The 22003-nt window shown below is 42.5% G+C and overlaps 1 protein-coding gene across 3 annotated transcripts in view; it reads left to right on the top strand.

The window, feature by feature from the left end:
• fhod3b (formin homology 2 domain containing 3b) overlaps window positions 1-22003 on the top strand; it is a 94481-nt gene that overhangs the window by 52900 nt on the left and 19578 nt on the right. For all 3 annotated transcript variants that reach the window (XM_037075446.1, XM_037075445.1, XM_037075444.1), the window contains exons 4-7: window positions 3986-4053; window positions 5475-5580; window positions 19825-19919; window positions 20815-20926. In XM_037075446.1, the coding sequence (XP_036931341.1) occupies window positions 3986-4053; window positions 5475-5580; window positions 19825-19919; window positions 20815-20926 (381 nt within the window). The remainder of the gene's footprint in view (window positions 1-3985; window positions 4054-5474; window positions 5581-19824; window positions 19920-20814; window positions 20927-22003) is intronic.

Below are 22003 nucleotides of genomic sequence, written 5' to 3'. Positions count from 1 at the left end.
CCCGAACATTTCCACTGAATAACTGAGTGCCTGGGTTCTGTTCTAAATAGGGGCATGCTGAAGGCCCAAACATTTGGTTGCATATCTGTGCCAAACGGTATGGAACTAATCTCCACTGAGCTATTTCTCATTAGAGATGGGCCTCTTGAGGTGCATCGGTGTATGTGGACTGCAGACAGGGACAGGGGAGGAACTGTCTGCTCCTGCAGATGGGCTTCATTAGTGTCAGACAGGAGTAACTGGTCCAAACTTCAGGGGATTAAGTAGAGTAGGGCTGCAACTAGCTACTATTTTCGTTGTGAGTTAAGCCGTCAACTAATTTCTCAATTGATATATTAGTTGTTTGCTCAATGAAACATCAGAAATGGGGACGTTTACAGCTAATTGATCAATCACTGCAGCTCCATAGTAAAGGAGCACAAACATTTGTGTGTATGCCAGTGACAGCTCCTTCATTTTATATTTTATTGTCAGTTTTCGGTTTTCTATTTAAGATTCTTGCTTGCTTTTAATTTTTCTTTAGATTTTTTTTTTTATACCTGTTCATTGTTCTGCACCAAAACACCAAGGCAAATGCCTCATTTGGGAACACGCACACACACACACACACACACACACACACACACACACACACACACACACACCCGAACATGCTCCTGGGATTTATTCTTGCCCGGTAACGGCCCAGGTGCTGATGCATCACAGTCGTTGTGCTGTGCTGTGATCCAGGCAGAATCTTCACCGGTTGCTCAGCAGCACTGGGGTAATTAATCTGTCGACTGATTAACACACAATCCGTGTGGAAGTGCAGTTAAGGCTTTGAGAAGAAAAAGAGCACACGGGTTCAAGACTTGGGTTTAAGTAGGGGCCACAAATCATGTTTGCTTTGTACAGGGAAGGTGTGATGAGTAACCCAGAGCATCTCCCTCTGTGTTTCCGCTCCAGTGATCAGAGAGTTTCTCTGTTTAGAGATCGCTAATCTAAACTCTGAGTCATCTTCCCGAGGTACAGGGCAATGGATGTGGCCCTACCTTGACCTGCAGTGGAGGGGGGTGCAGATGATGAAAAGCCTTAACCACAGATCTCATCCCTTAGGCTTCAGTTCATACCATCTAAAAAAAAAATGTTCAGATACATTGAAAATGATAGAACATAGTAATCCTACTTGTGCATATAAGCACTGAAAGCTTATGTATATGGTGTTATTTAAGTAATATATAAAAGTACTAATAATTAATGATTATTATTCATGTACGTATGTAACAATGATGAAAATAGAACCAGAGGTCAATAAAAGTACCAAATAAAAAAAAAGAAAGCTAAAAGTACACAAACACATGTCAGTTTTGAGAGGAGATTTAAAAGATGATGCCGACTTGGCAACCCTGAGACGCTCTGGCTGGGAGTTCCGCAGCCAGGGGGGCCTAAACCGAAAAAAATGCCTGGTCACAGCTCCTTCCTGTTGTTTATAAAGACACAAATCACCAACATCGCACAGCTTCCCCTCTTAATACCTCCGGACGCGCAGAGATTTATTCTTTGTGGATGTTGTTGCCAGTGTCTCTACCGTAAAAGACCAACACTCATCTGCTCATCATTTATCTGAGCCATGTACGGCACTGAATGTGCAAAACATCTCAAACACTGCTCCACTCATACCAAATACCACTGGAGTCATAAATTAGAAACGAGGCATCTTCTTAAGATAAGGAGCCCTGCTGGAACTGGATTGTGAGGTGTTCGATTTCAGCGTGCAGCCTCATCAAATGGGAGTATTTTAACCACATATGGCCCAGTCCCAGGCTGTCTGCATTACACATGCATCTCCAGTGTCTTGTCTGTCTGAACTAGCGCAGATTACATAAATAACATGAAGTGTGTGGTCAACCTTACCTTGCAGTGGCATGCCCTGGGACACAATGCATTACAGGAATCCAAACCAAAGTTTGACTCATATTTACCATTAAGGTAGACTGAGGATAATTGCTATTTATTAAGGTTTAAAATAATTTGCTTGTTGACATGTTCTCCCTGAAATTGTTTTTGTTTTTGTGCTCTTCGCAGACAGGTTGGATTATGCATGATAGCTGTGTCTGTAGGCCTCGGTCTACTAGCTGTCACAGTGTGTATGTTAAGTTTTATGTGTGTTTTAAAAGTCTACAAGTGCCCAGAGAATTGACAGCACCAGTAATGGATTGTAACTAAGTACATTTTCCCAAGCACAGTACTGAAGTACAAATCTGAGGTACATGTATTTGAGATTGTATGCAACTCCATACGTCCCCTCTGCTACATTGCACCAGCACTGTAAATTAAAAAACACTATCAGTACTTCACTCTTAGTTTTAGTTATATTTTATATTCTCTATACTTTCACTTGAGTAAGATTTTGATTGCTAGACATGTACTTGTAGTGGAGTATTTTCACAGTGTTATTTTAGTACTTCTTCTTAAGTAAACGATCTGAATACTTCTTCTACCACTGGGCAACACACACTCTTTCTCTCTCTCTTTCTCCGTCTCAGTCCATCAGCTGAAGAGACAACAATGAACAGAGGCCTGTCACTCTGGAGCCTACGCGTATGCACTCATCAGTGTGTGTTTCTCACACTTTTGAAAGGGATTAGTGGTGATTGTTTGCAAAGATGTGGAGCTCATGGACAGAACTCATTGTGTGTGTGTGTGTGTGTGTGTGTGTGTGTGTGTGTATGTCTATGCGTAAGTGTGTGTGTGTGTGTGTGTGTGTGTGTGTGTGTGTGTGTGTGTGTGTGTGTGTGTGTGTGTATGTCTATGCGTATGTGTGTGTGTGTGTGTGTGTGTGTGTGTGTGTGCGTGTGTGTGAAAAGGCTGCAAAATGTTGTGTCTGCTTATTTGCCTCTCTCAATTACATGTTTGGGTATTCAGGTTTTAACTTAAAAACACACTGGTGCACCAGCAGTGATAAATCATCCTCCTGCAGCTGCACCAGCTGCAGCGGTGCAACAAACAGACAAGAGGCAAGAGTGCAAATTGCTTTTTGTAGGGTGTGGATGTGTGTTAGTGTGTGTGTGGGTGTGTGTGAGCGAGAGAGAGAGAAACAAACCGCCTCACTGTGTTCATGCTTGTTTGCGTACGTGCCAGCCTCTTGTCAGATCTTGCCGACTAAAACACATCATCAAGATTTAAAAAGAAGAAAGTACCTTTCAAAGGGGCAGACAAAAGAGACTTTTTTTTGTGCAACAAATACAACATCGAGGGGGTGAATGGAAAAGAAAAATGGTGGGAGAGAATCGTATCCAGTATTTGACTGTACTGCACCACACTGGACGGTGCTGTGTATCTGCAGCAGTCAGAGGCAGGTTTTGCTGAGTCAGAGAGAGTTCACTCAGCACTGATGAGTGAGCTACAGGGCCTGAGCTCAGTGCTGCCACTCCCTGGCAGACCTCATGCGGGATGAAGGATTGCAAGAGTAGTTGCAGGGTATGTTTGCCTCCATCACAAGCATCTGCCATCCGTCATATCTTTCTTTTGGTACTCTGTGGTGTTCCCATAGCTCATTAATGAGCTGTTTTGTGTCCTAGCTATTGTGGTGGCTATTGGCTCAAGTTTCCTTGACTTTGTATTATGGTGAGCTACAGATATGGCTTTGTCAGCAGGAAACATCCACTGTTCACTAACTCTCCACAGATGTGCTCTGAGTTGCTCCTACTGTTCCTTTTCTCTCACTGGTCCACTTGCAGGATATTTTGCACATTTTGCTGCTTGAGATAGTGGCTGCCAATGACATGGACACCGGGAAGTGATTTTGAACGTGTGCATTCCGTCGTGGAAACGATAATTCGATGCCCAAAAAGCTTGTTGAAAGGCACTTAAGTTTGCGAGAGACTCTGACCCTCTCGGCTGTTTGTTTTATTAACTTTCTGTATGACAACATCATAGAAAGATGCCACATGTGTGAGCTTCAGCTGATGTTTTTCCATTCCCTCCCTTTTCTCTCTCCACACAGAAAAACTCTACAACTCAACTGGGCGAGAGCTACGGAGAGCCCTCTTTTCCCTCAAGCAGATTTTTCAGGTAATTGTTTCTTCTTTTTTTTAACAAACTCCAGCTCAAATGTTATCAGGCATCTTCCAAAAATATTATTAAATAGCAGCAGCGTTTTGTCAGCATGTGAAGTATCGTCTGTCCGGCTTTAAATGTTCCCATGCATGTCCGCACATTAACGTGCAAGGTCTGTGTGCAGTGTGCACACATGCATCAGTGCCCACATGCACACTCTGACTCACTTGGACACGGCATTGTTTTGTTGAGGCAGGGTTGCGCTGCTGAGAGTCTGCCTTCGTGGCAGCTGTGTAGCGTTCAGGTCTGGTCATACTTCACACACTGGGGCTGGGCTGGCCTGGTGGGCAGTCGGCCATAGAGGGGGAGGGTTAACCCAGAGTAAGACGGAAAAGAGAGCAACAGACGTTGATGCGGTCCCAGAATAGATTAGAATGGTTCACATTTAACGCTATGAGTGGCTTTGTGGGGTTTGCTCTGTAGAGAATTTTGTTGTTTCTTGTTGTGTAATAAAATGCCCACTACAACGTGGAGTACAATGTGCTACCTTTCTACACTGCGTGAGCGTAGAGTGCATCTGTGAGTCTTACATTACAGGGTTATCGACAGGTGTGAGAGGTGCAGGTGGGTGTCGTGTGGAGGCCAAAGAAGCAGGAATCCATTTGAACAAGCTGCAAGCAGAATGTATTGCTTACTGCACTTGCAGCATGGACGTGCAAGTTGATGTGAAAAAAACATAGATAATAGATACATTTATACAGATGAGGAGGCTAAATTGAGAGATGTGTTCAGGCTTTGTGGCAAATGCATCACATAAATACTGCAGTACTGTCTGAGTGCTGCTTTCTCCGCAGCTAATTGTTGTTTCTGACTCCTTAAGAAAACCCTGAAAGGTGTTGTTTAGCAGTGTTTGTTAAAGCAACAAGAAGGTTCAAATCTGCATTTCCAAGTCGTTATTAAGTTCAAATTGTGACGTAATTTGTCAACTCAGTGCATAAGATTGACTCCACTGGTTTCAAAAAGAAGTCCTATTGTAAGCAAGCCTATGAGAAAGTGACCTTACTTGATTACTTACTTACTTGATCCCTTAATTTACCACCTCAGTAAACAGTTTCCAACTGAATTTATGGTCTCAGTTGCGGGTTTTCGGTTTTCCTCAGGACAGCATGATGTTCAATTAGTAAATTAGGGTCCAAATTAAGAGTGAAATAGACCATAATGCAGGTTATGCTTAAGGGCATGGCTACTTTGTGATTGATAAGTCGCTTCCATGGCATGTTCTCAGGATCTCTGTAAGATCCAATTAGGATAATGTCCCCAGATCCACCTCACCTTGAAGGTTATTATTATTAACTCTGAGGACAGTTATGTAGTGGAAAGCCAACAATATACAATTTTGTTTTTATGATGACTCTTTCCCCTTCACCTCTTTCCAGGATGACAAGGACCTGGTGCATGAGTTTGTGGTGGAAGAAGGACTCACCTGTTTGATCAAAGTCGGAGCTGAAGCCGACCAGAACTACCAGAATTACATCCTCAGGGGTACGTCTGCCCCACAACTTTTCACCTCTGAACTCGCAGCATACTTTTTCCTCCTCTCCGCTTTCTCACACCTCGATTTACAACACGGCCTAATCGAGGATGTTATTCATCAATCCTGTCACACTTTTTCCTTCCATAAACCTATCCAGGACCACATGTGTTTACATACGGCATGTAAATTAATGACTTTGCCTGCTGACCCTCTCACACTCACACACTTACGGCTTATAAACAGAGTCCAATGTGTGCCACAGATAATGTGGAAATCAGGCCAAGTTGAGCAGCTGGTTAATTTATCTGCCCCATGATGGCGAGGTGAAAGATCATCGGCCTTCAGGTTCGGGGAGGGGCGGGGGGCAGCGTGTTCGGGGATACTACAGGACCAAGGGGTTCATAACGCTCCCGCTACAAGGTCACTACCATTTAACAGCCTGCTGTGAGGGGGCAGGTCACACATGCTTAAGTGGCCAATAAAAGTCCTGGCAGGATATTGCAGATCATAAAACTAATTTCCCCTCCTCCTTTTTTTTTCTTTCTCCCATTTTTATTTTTCCTCGTGTGTTTGCGAAAATGCACTGCACTTGTGTTAATTATCCCGAGACAGTACGTCAGGGCTTTATTAGTTAGTTGTTTTTATATGTACCGAACAAAAAGACGCATCAGCTTTTCCAACTTTTGTCGTAAAAAGTCCCATGTAAGACTGCCGGTGCATGGTCCAGACACCCCTTTTGTTATTTCTTCATTATCCTCGCTAAAAGGAGTCGCAGTGTACTTGACCCTCATAATTTGTCTGCACATTTCAATCAGATGTTCACCCCCCTCGTGTTTATTCAATTAGATGGTTGCGTGCTCCTAAAGGCTTGCTAGCTAATTTCCCAGCCTACTCATTGTTGACCTTTTCTGGTATTGAAAAAAATCAAAGTGCAAAGGGGCGGATGTCTGTGACAAAGTATTGATGTTAGCCCCCCCTGGGCATGTTATAAACATGAACGCGACCCCTGCCTGGACTAACTCTGTGGGCTCTGATCTTTAAAGTTGAATTCTTCATGTGAACTTGGCCCGGTCTCTGACTCAGATGGATAAATCACAAGGCCAATACAAGGCAGAGGATGAGAACGACAGGCTTTTGGAAACTTCAGAGTTGACCACATGTAAGAGTTGTTAGTGTCATTGTGCTGTGAATGATGAGACCACTTCTCATATCTTTTCACTCCTACTTATTGTGCTGTCCGTATTTTTTTTGTTTTTTTTTTCCCTTTCACCTCCCAGCGCAGTTCTGATAAAACATCTGTGTCAGTGCCGTTTCTGCGGTGCTCTGTTTATTCTTTCATGTGCTAATTTATTGCTCCATCTCGGTCAGACCGAGACACACTTTCCCCTCATGTGTCCTGACATCACCAAACCAAACTACCACTCTCCCAAAAGCCCCTTTAACCTGTTTCAACTCCTGACCTAATTTCTCCTGACCAGCTGAGGAAATGTGGGTTGTAGCGGGATCGCCCTCCCTCGTGAGCCATGTGTTGGGGGGAACACAAGTCGAGCATGTGCTGGAGCGCAGATGCACAGGTCAGAAATGTATACATATCTGGCTGCTTTACTGTTGATCACTTCCAAGAGGAGCGATGTCATAAGGATTCCCAGGAGAGGAGTAAATTAGCTGCTCGAAATTTTCACACATGCAGAGAGGGGGAGAGAGAGAGAGAGAGAGAGAGAGAGAGAGAGAGAGAACCAGCAACAGCAATAGCTTTGGTATCAAACACTGATCACATCTAATGTGGGTGTTTTTTTTGTTTTTTGTTTTTTGCTGTAATGTCTTTAAAGTTGAGGCCAGTAAAATAAAAGAAAAAGAAGAAGTAGGAATGCAGCCTTGAATCCATCTGTCTGGTGTGCATTAAAAACCTCCCTACAAAACAATTTTGCTCTCTTTCATGAATAAAAATCAATCTTATGGGTCTTTTGGAGATGAAAACGGCACACGTGCACACCAGTCTGCGTGCAGTTTACAAGAACAGGTTCCCAGCCTCAGCTCTCTGGAACATTGCCGTCATTGTAAATGGTAGTTCCTGCAGCTCTCTTAGCAGTCTACACCATCGCGCTTTTTTTCCTTTTTCCTTACTTTTTCATTCCGTCTTCCCAAAGCCCTGGAGGTGTCTGTGGCCAGTTAGTGCTCCCTCAGTGATGTGGGGATTTTGTTGGTCTGCCTGGCTGGGGTCAGGCCCCGCTCTGGGCCCCTCACACCTGGCTCAGAGGGCTTCCAGACCTGGACTTAGCTCCTTGGAGGCTTGCGTTTTTTGGCCCAGGGGGAAAGCTTGTATGCCTTTATCAATCCATCAATGGGGAAAGGGTGTGAGGTCATTTTTTTCAGAGGTGCCTATGCCATCTGGTACTCTTGTAAGCCGTGCAGTCTGCCCTGGTAAAAGGCTGCAAACACACAGGAGCCAAAGAGCTCATGAAGGCCTCTTCAGGGATATTCATTCTTCACTGCGAATAAAGCACTTGCACGTTGTTTGCTTCAGAAATTGGATGAAAACAGAGTTTATGATTCAGTCAACAGAGAGCATGATGCTCATATATAATCTTTCTGAAATAGTTCTTGGAATCATAAGTCTTTGGCCGATGACGTGAAAAGCTGAGCAAAGGTTTCTTACTGTATGTTTTTGTAGTTAAGAATGTTGTTTGTCAAACTGCAGAGGTCTTCTGGGGGTCCTGAAATGTTATTACTCTGTCAACATCTATTTATTGCCATTTATCTCAGCATTTCAAGCTTCTCTCAGTCTGTCATTGTACTACTCAGGTGTGGAAAACAGATGCAACCCTTTTATTTTGAGTCAAAATATTTAATCAGAAATAAGGGGGAAATTCTCTTTGTAGCTTTGCTAGCAGCTTTAGAGATTAATCTGCCAGTAGGTCATTCGTTTCCACTAATCTTGGATGACATATCTCAACAACTATTACTATTCTGCACCGACATTTATGGTCCCGAGAGTATTATTCCTGCTGACTTAAATGATCCCCTGACTTGTCCTCTAGCATCTGCAGCAGGTTCACATTTGTGGAGTTTAAAAAAAATAAATAAATAAATCTCATCAAGAATTGGATGGGTTTCCATGGAATTTGTTTCTGATATTCAGACTCCCTTGAGATAAAATTATAATGCCATTAGTGATCCACTGACATTTTGCGCTACCAGCAGTCAAATATTTATTCACTTATTCAGTGAAATATCTTCTAACATCTACTTGATGAAAAGGCAAATTTTCTCCAGACATTCATGTTTCCCAGATGATGTTTTCTGATGACTTTGTTGTTCCACTGGCTTTTCCTCCAGTGCCACCTTGAGGTTCACATTTTTATTGAACCATCTTACCAACTATTGTATGGTTTGCCATGATATTGGTAACGACATTCGTGGCTCCCAAATGATGATATTTTGAAAATTTTGATCTCATGATCTTTTTATCTTAAACCGTTGCCAGGTCTGATTTCTGTATATCCAATACTTTTTTATATGACCTTTATAAAAAAGGTACATTCCCATCATTCTTAGATGTAATTTGTGTTTAGTGCTAGTTAGCAAATGTCACTATGGTAACATGGTGAACTACTAAAGATTTGTAACATGTAAATATACCTGCTGATATTAGCATTCAGCTCAAAGCACTGCTGCTGCAGCCTCACAGAGCTGCTAGCATGGCTGTCAACTCACAGCCAGGTGAGAGAAAAAATGATTTAACTAGAGAACTCTACAATAAAATGCAATCTAGTTAATACATCTGTTATAAAAACCACATTCAATGTTGTGAGACAGAACATGTCAGACATGTCAGAAGGGTTTTCTGATGATACTGCTCATCATCATCGCTAATGCAGATTGTGTAGATAGTGTTTAGAGTTATGTCATCCCGGTTTTGAAGACTATTTACTCACGGCATGTGCTTTTGTTGCGTGTGGTACCACAAGACTTTCTATTCTATTCTTTAAGATGCGGTGAACATAATTAGTTGTCATAGTAACACATCCCTGTTGACAGCACAGCCGGTCGGTAGCAGCTCGTGCGAAAGGTCAAGAAAGTTCCTGCACTAAGCTCAAACTTTTTTACTGTGGTAAGAAAAAGATCCCTATGGCACTTATTATCGTGAGCAAAGCCGGGAGAGACGGTGGAAGAACAAATAACAAGGTTTTTCCAGGATCATCGTTCCACTTGTGGTATTTACAGAAAGAGCGCTAACGAAAGTAACAACTGTGTTTAATTGGTAACTGTGAACTGGGAGCGGCAGATCGAGGGCGGATTAAAGACGAACCAATTACTGCCGACTTGAAGCAATTATTCCCTGCTTTGAAATGTTCACTGTTGACATTCCTCGCAGTAAGCTATGTTTTTAGCAACACTTTCTCTGTGTGCACTTCTTAGAGGTCCGTGCCATTTCTGTCTGCACACTGTTGTATACCAAACACTCGACATCTCTTCCTCTAAGTGGGATCAAATTGGAAGTGAAGCTTACGTTTTGGATCTATAGGAATTTAAAGAAACGCCTTTCAAAGCAGTCTTGGTTACATTCCTTAAACATTACACATATTACCTTTACACCTGGAAAGCCATGTATCATTTCACGCTGTATTATATTGTATATACACGGTAACACGCTATAACTTATATTTGTGAATTTGTAGCTACCACAGAAATGGGAGTTGCGCTGCGAACGGTCTAAAAGTATTACTGCCTCAAATAAATCATGGCCATATTTCATTTTGTGCTTATATCTCATCCTTTCTTCTTCTCTCTCGCTATCTCTCTATCTGCTACCACTTTCAGATCTTCTGCTTTTAATGACACGGCGGTTATGATGCCATAAGTTAAAGCACCTTGACTTCTTGGTTGCCAGGTGGGGGGCTACACAGAGGGCCTCGCTGGGAAAAGGGAGATGTGCTCTAGTCAAGTGTTTCATTGCCTCTTAAACTGTCTGGGCCCTGGAACACTGCTCCCAATACAGCGCTCAGTGCAGCCTTTAGTGTCACACACAGCGGTAACTTTAGTGGGCAGCAGTCTTTTACACAAGGCTACAAGTGCACCTGAAACACAAGACCCTTTTGTTGAAGTTGTTGCCGGTCTCTATAGCGTTTCTCGGTGTGGTGGCGTTAACATTTTATATGCAACAGGTCAGCAGGGCAGAACATACAGTGACACGTCTGTGCCAGGAGCCTTTTCATTGTCAACAAACAAAAGCTGCCAAGTGAACTTATTCCCTCTTCCTTTGTGGCACCAGGAGTTCAATCAGTGGTCGGATGGAAAATCTGCAAAAACTTTTAGACCTCCATAGCACACAGCGTAAAAAAACTGACACCATAGGAACAATTAAAGGGACGGTTCATTCCCAAATCAGAAATATGTATTTTAGCCAACTGCCATTTAGTTCCGCTATAATCTGACTTACCGAATGTAGACTTTTAGTTATGTCCTTCGGAGCCTGTTCCCTGATTCCGTTTGCTATCTGCGTGTACTGTTTTCAAAAACCCCAATGAATGACAACCTCAAAATTGGCAACCTGCGCCCTGAAACTTGCAAGTTACTCTAACTCTACAGTGTTCGCTAATGGCACAAACATAAACAAATGAGCAGCTGCTCGCCTTTCTTGGGGGAGTTTTAGCCAGTTTAGAGCCAAGCTCACCTCCCCCCATGCAAATTAAGCTTCCCCCGACACTATAAGGTGATTGTGAATTGTTCAAAAACATGCAAACAAGCCAGAGCGTTTTCTTGTCCCCGATACCAGAAGGATAATTGGTGCAGCCAGACCTTTGTCTCGCGCTGACACAGTGCTGTAGAGACAAGTGAGAAGGCAGACATCCAGAAGGCCGATATCTTCAACACTCAGAGACTCACAAATAACAATCTACAATGGATAAACAGCAAAAATATGTATTTTTGATTTAGGGACGAACTATAGCTTCATAGTTCAAACCCGTAACATAGTATGTATCTTTAGAACCAGCATTTATGTGAACATTATCAACAGATAATTTGTTAAATTAGTAAAGTGTTTTCAACACACCAGTATGTACTAGAGTGACATTTTTATTTCTCTGAATTTGGAATCGGCATTATTGTTTTTGTGTAATACTCTGACCTAAGCCCTTTAATGTTTAACAGAGCGTAACTGAATTCCCTTCTTTGCTGGCTGGACCACTTTGCTGAGCATTAAGTGAAAACCCAGGCGCAGTTAGGTTAACAGTGTTGTTGGAAGCCCTCGTTGGAAACAGTGTGTATTGTGTTGTCTGGCTGTGTTATAGTTCGTCTGTTCTAGAGGGGGGAGACCTTTACTATAGCCCATCGTCTGAATAAACATTTCCGTTCTGTCTGGGCTCAGCCGAGATGCTTTGTGCGAATGCATCAACGCGGGTCGGTACCATCACATCCTTGTTGTTGGTGATCAGGCAGGAATGATGCGCAGGAGAGGCTGCCCTGTTAAATCCTCCAGGATCAAGGGAATTTAAGAGGGAAAACACAGGGAACTGCTGACACTCATTGGTGGACAAGCGTTGTGTTTGGAGCGAGAAGGAGATCTCCAGGAATGCCCGCGTCGTACCAACAGAAACTTGACCTCCTGGTTTGTAATGAGATCTCATGGGAACGAGACGTGCATGTTTTCCACACACTCTCCTGCAGCTTTCAGAGCCAGCTACTGCTCCTGCATTGTGCAAACCTTTTCAATCAGTGAAAACACTCATTACTTGGGCTTTAAACACTTATTCTTCACACCTGTCGTCAAATGTACAGGTTATGATAAAAGGTCACTCGACAGGTTAATTAACTATAAAGGTCCTAGTTAACCCCTGTACCAAACACCTACATCCGACAACGAAATCCCCCAAATAATTTTCATTGCTATGATATTATTTTTTTAATATAGCATCTTTGCTTGTCTGAGAAGAAGAAAGTCAAAATCAATTTAGGAAATGAGCGCTACACGTGGTTTCAGCCTACAACCTCTCAACTCTCGTTGCTCCGCTGGCAACTTTTTCTCTCTTGCCTCCAGCGCGGCCTCTCGCTATTAAATTAAATCACCAGCTTTCAGTTTTTGCACGAAAACATACTCTGCTGTGAACTCTTTGTAAAAAAAAAAACAACAAAAGTATAAAGCCACCTGTCATGTTAACACTGTTTACCTACAGGTCAAAAATCTAAAGTTTCAAGCAATGAAAAGAACAGAAAAACCATAAGCCTAACAGTAAAAACATCGCCCGTTGTCATGTTTTTGGTTAAACTTGTTCCCACCGGATGTGTCCCACCCTGTCCTCCCCCCTGCGTCAGACCCAGCAGACCCCCACAGACCCTTTCAGATCCCCCTCACATGAGCAGAGTGCTTACATCTGAACCCAATTCAACCCCACCTGCCTGACCTATATTCCGCCTCCCCTCTTTTTTTTTTTCTCCCCTCATCTGTAGAAGTTTTCAGCCTTAGCGAACCCGCTGGCAGTGGGATTACAACCCGGCACTGCAGCGCTGTTTTACTGTAACAGAATTCCGTACACAAGCCAATTATATTATCCGAATGTTTGATTTGGTTCATTTCTCCAGCTCTTATTTTATCATCTCTGACCTTGCTGTCTAAGATACATAAACTATAATTTGGAAAATAAAATAAATCATTTGCAGTAATGTAGCACTCAGGCAAGATGGACTGAAATCCTCGGCATTCAACTTGGGTTTTACGGCTGATTCCTGCGAGCTGACTGTGTTTTGGGACTGCATTCAGCATATGGCTGGCCAGGACCAGAGCAAATCACACCGCTACTCTCCCAAGAGCAGTAAGAATTTACCGCAGCTCATCTTTCAGCTCGCTCTACAAGTGTGTAGATGTCATGCAGTAGCTTTTCTCCCAAAGTCTCCCCCGCTTGAATGGGATGGGAAAAGCTCATCTGCTGGGCTAACCCCAGTTGTTCATTGTGCTAAAATGATTTTCTAATATTTCTGTACCAGATAAACACTTCCTTCAGCCTTTTTCCTTTTTTTGTCTTTACAGTGTTGTAGTCACTATGGCCTGCTGCTGCTCAGCACTGCAGTAGTTCATCAGGTCCGCAGTGCCTGTAGAGCTCACTCAGCCAAATACTGGAGAGGCTCAGCTGCCTTACTTCGTGTTATTGTTCCATTAGGTTTGTTTGTTTGTCCTTCGGGAATTTGTTTTGTGTCAGATACTGGCAGACATGTATCCTCGACTGAAAATGGAGGCACCCCCCCTGTTGTTTTACTGTATGGGGCACAATGTACGTTTGGCATTCAGTGCAGGGACTGAAATTGGTCTGGCAAAGGCACTTTGTCTGGCTCTAATGGTCTGGGTGATTGGCTGAATAACAAATAGAACGTAACCCGTGAACATGTTCATATACAGTGATAGCTGTATTATCGGCCTGAGCTATACACTTTAGTTTTTATACTAGACTCTAAAAAGATGATGCAAGATGTCAGCACCAAAGGTAAATCTTATCCCTTTATTTGGTTTCTCAATTCTGCAGAAAATGATCAGGATGGACGGTATCTTATGAAGCTGTGCTAATTGATATTTTGCTATTATAAGTTTACAACTTGTGTTAAGTCAAAGTGGTGGAGCTTTAAAGAGTCTTTTAGCTCCTTGTTTTGGTTGTATGCTCTGGTTTGGTTTGGTTTGGTTCAGTCTCATAACTCTCATCAACCTTGTTTAAGTTCAGGCAAATGCACTATACACTAAGTGCCCACTACTGGGGGGGACATGCCTGATATTTTACCTAGAAGTTTGTGGGGACTAAAAGCTACAAAGGACATTAAGGATTTGTATTAATTTAGGTCAGTCAGATGGTTGGAAACAACTCAGAATGAATGCTAATGTTGCTCCGTGTCTGTTGGATGTATAGGTAGGCACTTGCTGACATGTCAATCCTAGACATCTTATACCAACACTGTCTTTACAGCTCATTCAGCTGCCCCAATGTGGCCAGAAAAGCTATTTATACTTAAAAGTCAGATATTGTAGAAAGTGAGATTGTCTTTGTGCTGTATAAATGCGGAGATGGTATCAAAACGCTCTAAACAGCCTGTATTCAAAAACTGTCTTTAAAGCAGCAGCCGGTGCAAATGTAAGGTTGTGATGTCACAACTGCACAGTCACTGTGCCCCCAGCACAGCTGTGGTAGCAATAACACCAGCAGAACTGATACACTGTTGTTGGTATGTGCTCAGGGCTGCCAGAGCTGACCAATCAAAGTTTGTAATTTCGGGAGGGGGGGCTTTAAAGAGACAGGCACTGAAACAGAGCATGCGGACAGAGAGTGAATAAAAGTGTTACAGCAATGGATCTTGTGAGAAGAATAATGTGTTTTATGAACATTAAAGCATGTAAACATTTTCTACTAAATAAAAGAATGAACCTGAAGATGGGTATAACATGAGCTCTTTAATTGTAAACTTACATTTTCATGAGTTTTCATGAGTAAAATTTCAGTTAAGGTGTAAATGCCGACTCACTAGTGATAATAACTAGCTGTAATGTGGACTTGAGAAATAATGAATTCAGAGGTCAGTGCTGTCTGTGTCTCTGTTCATATGATCCCATATTACAGTTGGACACTCCACTCCTGAAATTCAAATAATTTACTTTAATTACAGTGACCTAGTAGACCAGGAATCTACATGAAAATACATTTCAGCAGTAAAGCGCGTCCTGCTTATGTGGGTACAGGGAGGCACACTTCAGACCTGAGTGCAGCTCCCAGCTAATGCAGAGCATAACAAGATAAGAGGCTCTAAGTTGCTCGGTATGGGATGGAGATTTGGCCCCTCTCCCAAAGTCCTGGTAAAATAAATGCTGCGCACTGACAGACAGTTTGGCTGACCCAGTTTTGATAAATTCCAAATTGTAAATGAAACCGAAGGGGGCAGAGTGGTGAGAGGAAGGGGAGTGAAATGTTTTGTTGAGGGAAATCTATTGAGATGAGTTCTTGCATCTTCATAGATAAGGGTTTTTTTTGTTGTTGTTTTAATGTCTCCTTATGAATCAGCTGGCTCGTGTTGGTGCTGCCACCCGGACCTCAGCGTGCTTCTCACCTCGGCAGTGGTCAGGGAGCAGCCCTTCCTGCACATTCCTGGGGCTGTGGAAGATAATTGCTGTGGTTTATGAGAGGGAGAGGCCCAGAAGAAACACTTCCAGCAAACCTCAGATGCTGAAGTTTTTGCTTCTCTCAGAGTTCTTGGTTCAGACACAGGAATAGGGTCCGTCTCATCCGCATGGTGGGCCTGTGACTCCCCTCTGCCGCTCAGTACCATTCAAATGTTCTATTTACTCTGAAAGGCAAACGTATGTTAAGTATTGAAAGAAATGGAGTGTGAGAGTGCTGCACAGACGCCAGACTGCTCATTGAACACTTCCAAGTTTCTAAATCTTTCCTCCATGGCTATCCTCTACCATAATGGCTTACATTTATATTCTAATCACCGTGTTTTGGAGGAAGCTCATTGTCTGCCAGCATCTCATTACGTGACATACATGCAAAGAGACTTTGCAGTGTTATTGTTGTACTTTGTGTGAGGTACTGGGGAGCTGCTCATGATTACTCGAATAGAGGCCCACATTTTTGGCCCCAGATCAGCGCTTGAAGTGGAGGGTGTCTCGCACAGATTCCGCACTCACATGCTCTTTTTATTAACCCACTTCCAAAGTTATCGATGACTGTCTGTCGGGTAGTTTAAAAAGCAAATCCCAGGTTGTGGACAACACAGTCTCAGCTACCCACAAAGGTGCAAGACTGGGAAAGGCCGCCGCAGTGCAATGATTTGATGATTAAGCCTGAGCCATAACTGCACAGGCTACTTCTCATTTTCCGGAGAAGTTTCATGACTAGTTTAATCATAAGTGTGTTGAAATCGGTTCCACAAAGGTGATTGCTCTGAGAATAATCAGATGTTTCCCCTAAACAGTTTCTGACGAGACTCTAAAGGTTGCAGTTTCCCATAATGTGAGGTCATTTAAGGAAAAAAAAAAAGTAAAACAGTTACAGTATCATTTTACCTAACTGCTCACAGGGTAACTGCAGTCCGTGTGGTTTCTGGTACTCAAAGTTGGAATTGTGCAAAAATGGCAGCTGGCATTGAATAATTCCACGAAGCAGCAGTTTTAATGAATGTGAGAGAAAAAGGTAATGACTGTGTGGTTTCTGGTGTGTTTGAGTATTATATCATTTCTGTATCTTGACTGCACGCTAAATTAAATTCACATACGACATTTCATTCTGATTGTATTTTAGTTGGCTACGCGCTCTAGTAAAAAAAGAGCAAATTCCCTCTGCAAATAATGCCTTATGACAACACACCAAAATGATCTAAAAGTGGTTCAATTTCTCAGTTGACTTTAGTGAACAGTCGGTAAGATCTCATCTGTCAGCAGCTGGACCTTCACGTTATGTAATGACACTTTTAAAAGCCTCGTTAAGGCCACCTATCTTTTCTCACCCCCTGCTTTCAATGGACATTCCTCAAAGCCTTAACAGATACTTTGCACAGGTGCACACAGGAGATAAAAGTCTGTGCGGTGATGATACCCATGGTGCGTGAGAGTGTGTGGGCGGACATTGCCGACCAAACGTGTGCGGCCCATTAGTCATCCAGTAAAAGTTATAGCTGTTTGAGTCTGGGTATTAAAGCAATATTCTGTAACTTTTTCACCTTATGATTACAGTCTTAAATTTATTTTGATGATACAGTGTCTTGTAATAGAATGGTGTCTCTGTCTCAGCCACTCTGCCCCCTGTCACTTGTTTCTGCACTCCGTGACCTGAGAGGGCAGGATCACAGCGTTACATATGTGTTTACTTCAAAATACAAGTTTTTAACATATATGACGTAATGAGTTTTGATTAGCACCCACATTACATCTGAATTGTAACAGACCAGGGATTTGTATTTACCACAGTGGTGTTGCACTTATAAACAGTGGGGGGCGCCACATCACACAAAAAGCCAATTTCCACATAGTGTTGCTTTAAGGTGTAAAAATCTAAGACACACAAAATAGAATCATTTCATTTATTTTACAAACAAACTGCACACAGTGCTGGTAGAGTCTTTGGCTGAAAATGTGATGGTAATTTATTATTTTTTTAAGCTTCAGTATTTTCAGGGACAAGCGACTAATTCATAGAGATTACATCAAAAAAGTATTAAGTATTAATACTTTTAATGACCTTGCCTCCTACGAAGAACTGCTGTGAAAACTAATTTCGGCCACTTTTTACACGCTACTGAGATATTTTGTGTACATGGTTTAGGAATCCACGCCGGACTCAGTCGACCAGCTGTGTGTCATGTCATTACTGCTGTCACTCATCTGTCAGCAGTGGTCTCCCATACAAAGTGTGTGTGTGGTGGGGGGCTGCAGGAGAGGGTGACACTCTGGCCTCGCGCTGACTGAGAGGGTTAATCATGTTTTCATAAACACGCTCTGATGTGGTCCGCTTTGATTCGCCATATTGTCCGCACCACCGCCAACTGCTGTGACACACTGCTCTGAGCTCGCAGCAGGAGAGGACTGTCAGGAATTCTCTTGCCTGACATGTTGTGAGTAATTAACCCTCATTGATAAAAGATGAACTGCCGCTGCTGCTGCTGCTCCTGCAGACACACACACACACACACACACACACGTGCACTCATGCACTCATGCGTCCGCCCACACACTCTCACGCACCATGCACACACAGCAGCTGCACCTGGGAATTTTGGCTTATCTACAGCATATTCACAATTTTCATGCCCCTCCAGAGAAGAGGGGCGGAAAATATATGACAGAGGCTGCAGCCTCTCATCAAAACATGTTAGAAGAAGATGTTTTATGGAGCTCTCGATAGGTCTGTTTAAGGCTTGTATCTAGTTGTTGGTTAGAGATTGAACTCCGCCTTCTTTTTGTGTTGTTTCTTACTAGATTTTTAACAATTCAAACCAGCTGGTATGTCAGCTTTTGCTAGTTTCTCCAGCTGGTCATTCATCTCTGAACTCGGATCAGTGCAAGTGCACCTTTTGTCATGTTTAAAAAAGACAGGAATTTCATGACTTTTTTTCCCAAAAGTCTCACAAGGTATTGTATTCCCCCCCCCCCCCCCCCCCCCCACACACACACACACACACACACACACACACACACACACACACACACACACACACACGACCACAGCCTCTGCCAAGAAAAAGTCAAACAATCCTTCCAAAAATGTTCCACTTTCGATGTGATCACATGTTTATGCTTCAGCTTTTTTTTTCCTGTGTCAGCTAATGGATCACCTGAAGTTGCTGTGGGTTCAAGCTGAGCTCATCCTGTTGCTGCCGTCCTCTGTGTGAATGCATTGGACAACCACTGAAACTAACTAACACATTTAAAGGGTGCTTTTGTCTGTTCCACTGCTGACCAGCGGCATTTGTCTCCCTCCCCCCCATCTCCTTCTTTAACAGAAGCCCCACACTTTTACTCCCCCCCCCCCCCATTGAGATCCCTTGGCTCTTATTATGCTCTTATTTATGTATCCTGTTACAGATGGAAGCCATGTCAGCATCCACTGAGACACTCTGCTCAAGTATTTTTCCCTGCAGTTGTGTCCACTGACTCGAGGAGCGAGTGGACGAGAGCTGTTTTTCTTTTTAGAAAATTAATATATATATATATAAAAATTAGAAAATTAATATATATATATATAAATTTTCTAATTTTTATATATATATATAATTAATTTTCTAATTTATATATATATATATATATATATATATATATATATATATATATATAATCATGATGGGTCGCGGAATGTCATTAACACCTTTCACTAACAAAACAAATGATTGTGTGTGTGTGTGTGTATTTTTACCCGCATATATAATTGACACAGGTGTAATTATTTGAATACCTATAACAAGGTCCTGTTTACAGACTAATAGGAGTCAATATGTTTGCGTACACTAGGAGTATTACCTTAGTGATCTGTTCGAAAAATGTCATATTTGAATTATGAATTGTCAATTACACAAATGCAGACAAAGGGGCATTTTATAGGTCTTTAAAAAGACAACTAGGGAAGACATTGCAAGTTTCACCTGCTTTTCATTGAGATTCATGATCAGTGTTTAAAACAGACATTTAGAGCCAAGACAAGGAGAAGAAAACACAGCTAAACTGGCAGATGATTATTCAAACCACATCTTTTGCTTTGTCTCCTTCTCCCTCTGCGTCTCTCCAGCCCTCGGTCAGATAATGCTGTACGTGGACGGGATGAACGGCCTCATATCTCACAATGAAACTGTCCAGTGGCTTTACACCCTGGTCGGGTCCAAGGTAAAGATTGCCAACGTTAAATTTTCACCACAGCCTGCACAGTAGATGTACTGTAAAATCGACACGACGACCCCCATCTGTGCTCTGTCAGAGGTGAACTAATCAGATGCTTGAAAACACCCCTGTCACTGTGGTCACCTCGGCCCTCTAGTGGCCAGATTATGTCATGTAAAGAAAATGTTAAGGCAGATGGGGGCACTTCATATACTCACTAAATACTTTTTTTTTTCTTAATCAAAATCCTGTCTTCCCAGGCATTTCATGTGGCAAATTTCCATCACCGGTAGTTGTTTTGACTATGATCATTGGGGTTACTTGTCCGGTCTTAGTGCTGATGTGGCAGCTGTTCAAAAGTGTTTAATTAAGTCTTATGGTTTTGTCACTACTGACATAATCTAGATATTCACTCCTGAGCAAATTAACTTTGACAGGTTTGCTGTATATCAGGCTGATCACTCCCCTCTCAGTTAGTTGTCGCTCGCATTTTCACATTTTTGTGGGGTGCAAATATTGACTCTTAGTCAGCTGCTTCAATATTTTAAGACACTTTTCGCTGTTTGTTTTAACCTAGTGTTATTTTATTCTCATTGTTGTCACACTGTTTGAGGACAGAACAGTATGTTCCCATGAGCTGTTTAGTATCTATTTATTGCACAAGGTTCTTATCAAACCACTCAAGACGGCTCAGACAGGAAAAGCTTTTATACAACAACCTGATGCCATTTGATAGTTGGAAGTTCAAGTGGCTGGCACATATAGTAATTTGTGTCATGATGATCCACGTGTCTGAACGGAGACATGAAGTTTAAAGTTAAAATTAATGGATTGTGCTGGGATTGAGGGGCCTGTGCCACATTGTTATTTCTGTGTTAACTGTGTTTTTCTACTTGTTTAGTTCCGTCTGGTGGTGAAGACAGCCCTGAAGCTGCTGCTGGTGTTTGTGGAGTACACAGAGTCTAATGCCGCCCTGCTCATAAAGGCCGTGAATGTGGTGGATGCTAAAAGAGGTAAGAGCCCAGGCTAACCAGACAGCAGGTTAGATAGCAGGGAGAAAGAAATGGTACGTGTAATGCACTGTCAGGACAGTGACTGTTTTCAGTCTGTTGTCACCACAAAATTACTAAGACGATTTATTTCAGTCCATAAAATGTAAATAGAAAAAAAAGTTCCTTGTTTTCAGCTGGCTTCTTTTGTCCAATGAATAGTCCAAAACTCAAAGACTCTTCATTTCTGTTCTAAAGGAAAATGAAAAGCAGTAAATCCTCACATTTGAGAAGCTGAAACCAGCAGATATTTGACATTTTTGCTTGAAAAATGATTTAAATGACTTAAGTTAATCATCAGTAATCAAAACAGTTGGCAACTAACCTTTTTTTCAAGCGACTAATTGATAAATTGACCATTCGTTGCGGCTTATATAGCATTTATGATTCTATTGTATTTCCCATTTGGGTCAATTTTTCCTTCAGTTCCGCAAATCGAGCCGTCCACGGTGGCTTTAGTGCCGCTCAGCTGACCGCGGACCACAGCCTCCCGTTACACAGTAGTCAGATCGGTTGTCCCGAGCAGCTCCCTGGCCGTGCATGCTACCAGGCTTATTGAGTGAGACTGTAACTCCTGTCTGCCGCGGGGGTTCAGTTACCTGCCGCTCTAAAAGGCTCCACAGTGTACTGCAGTGTACAACAGGGGGCTGAGCGTCAGCGTGCAGGGCTCAGGTATCCCTCTGTCTCAGTTATGTCTCATCCCATCACTCTTGCTGTTGCATAAGAAGACTAAACCTGATCCTCAGTCTCCTGATGAGAAGGAGATGGACTTCAGCCTTGTGGCTCAGACACAGGGCTGCTTCTGTCTCATTGGTGATCAGGTCGCCCCTGCTCCATTTTTTTCCACCACTGCTTTTCTAGAGGAAGACTGCTATGACTGCATTTCTCCTGCTGGAGCCATGAGATGACAAAGCAATTTGATTTGTTGTTTTTTTTTTAATTCCTTCACCCTGGTGGAGCTGCAAGGTTGCATCAGCTTTTTTATGCCTTAAAATGAGCAGATGGTTAAGATTTAATTATTAATTGTATCTGTGTTAAAAA

Source organism: Acanthopagrus latus, chromosome 17 (genome assembly GCF_904848185.1).
Source record: "Acanthopagrus latus isolate v.2019 chromosome 17, fAcaLat1.1, whole genome shotgun sequence".
In the NCBI taxonomy this organism is placed as follows: Eukaryota; Metazoa; Chordata; class Actinopteri; order Spariformes; family Sparidae; genus Acanthopagrus; species Acanthopagrus latus.
The sequence above is the reverse complement of the archived record's forward strand: the minus strand, read 5'-3'. Positions and strand labels throughout refer to the sequence as shown.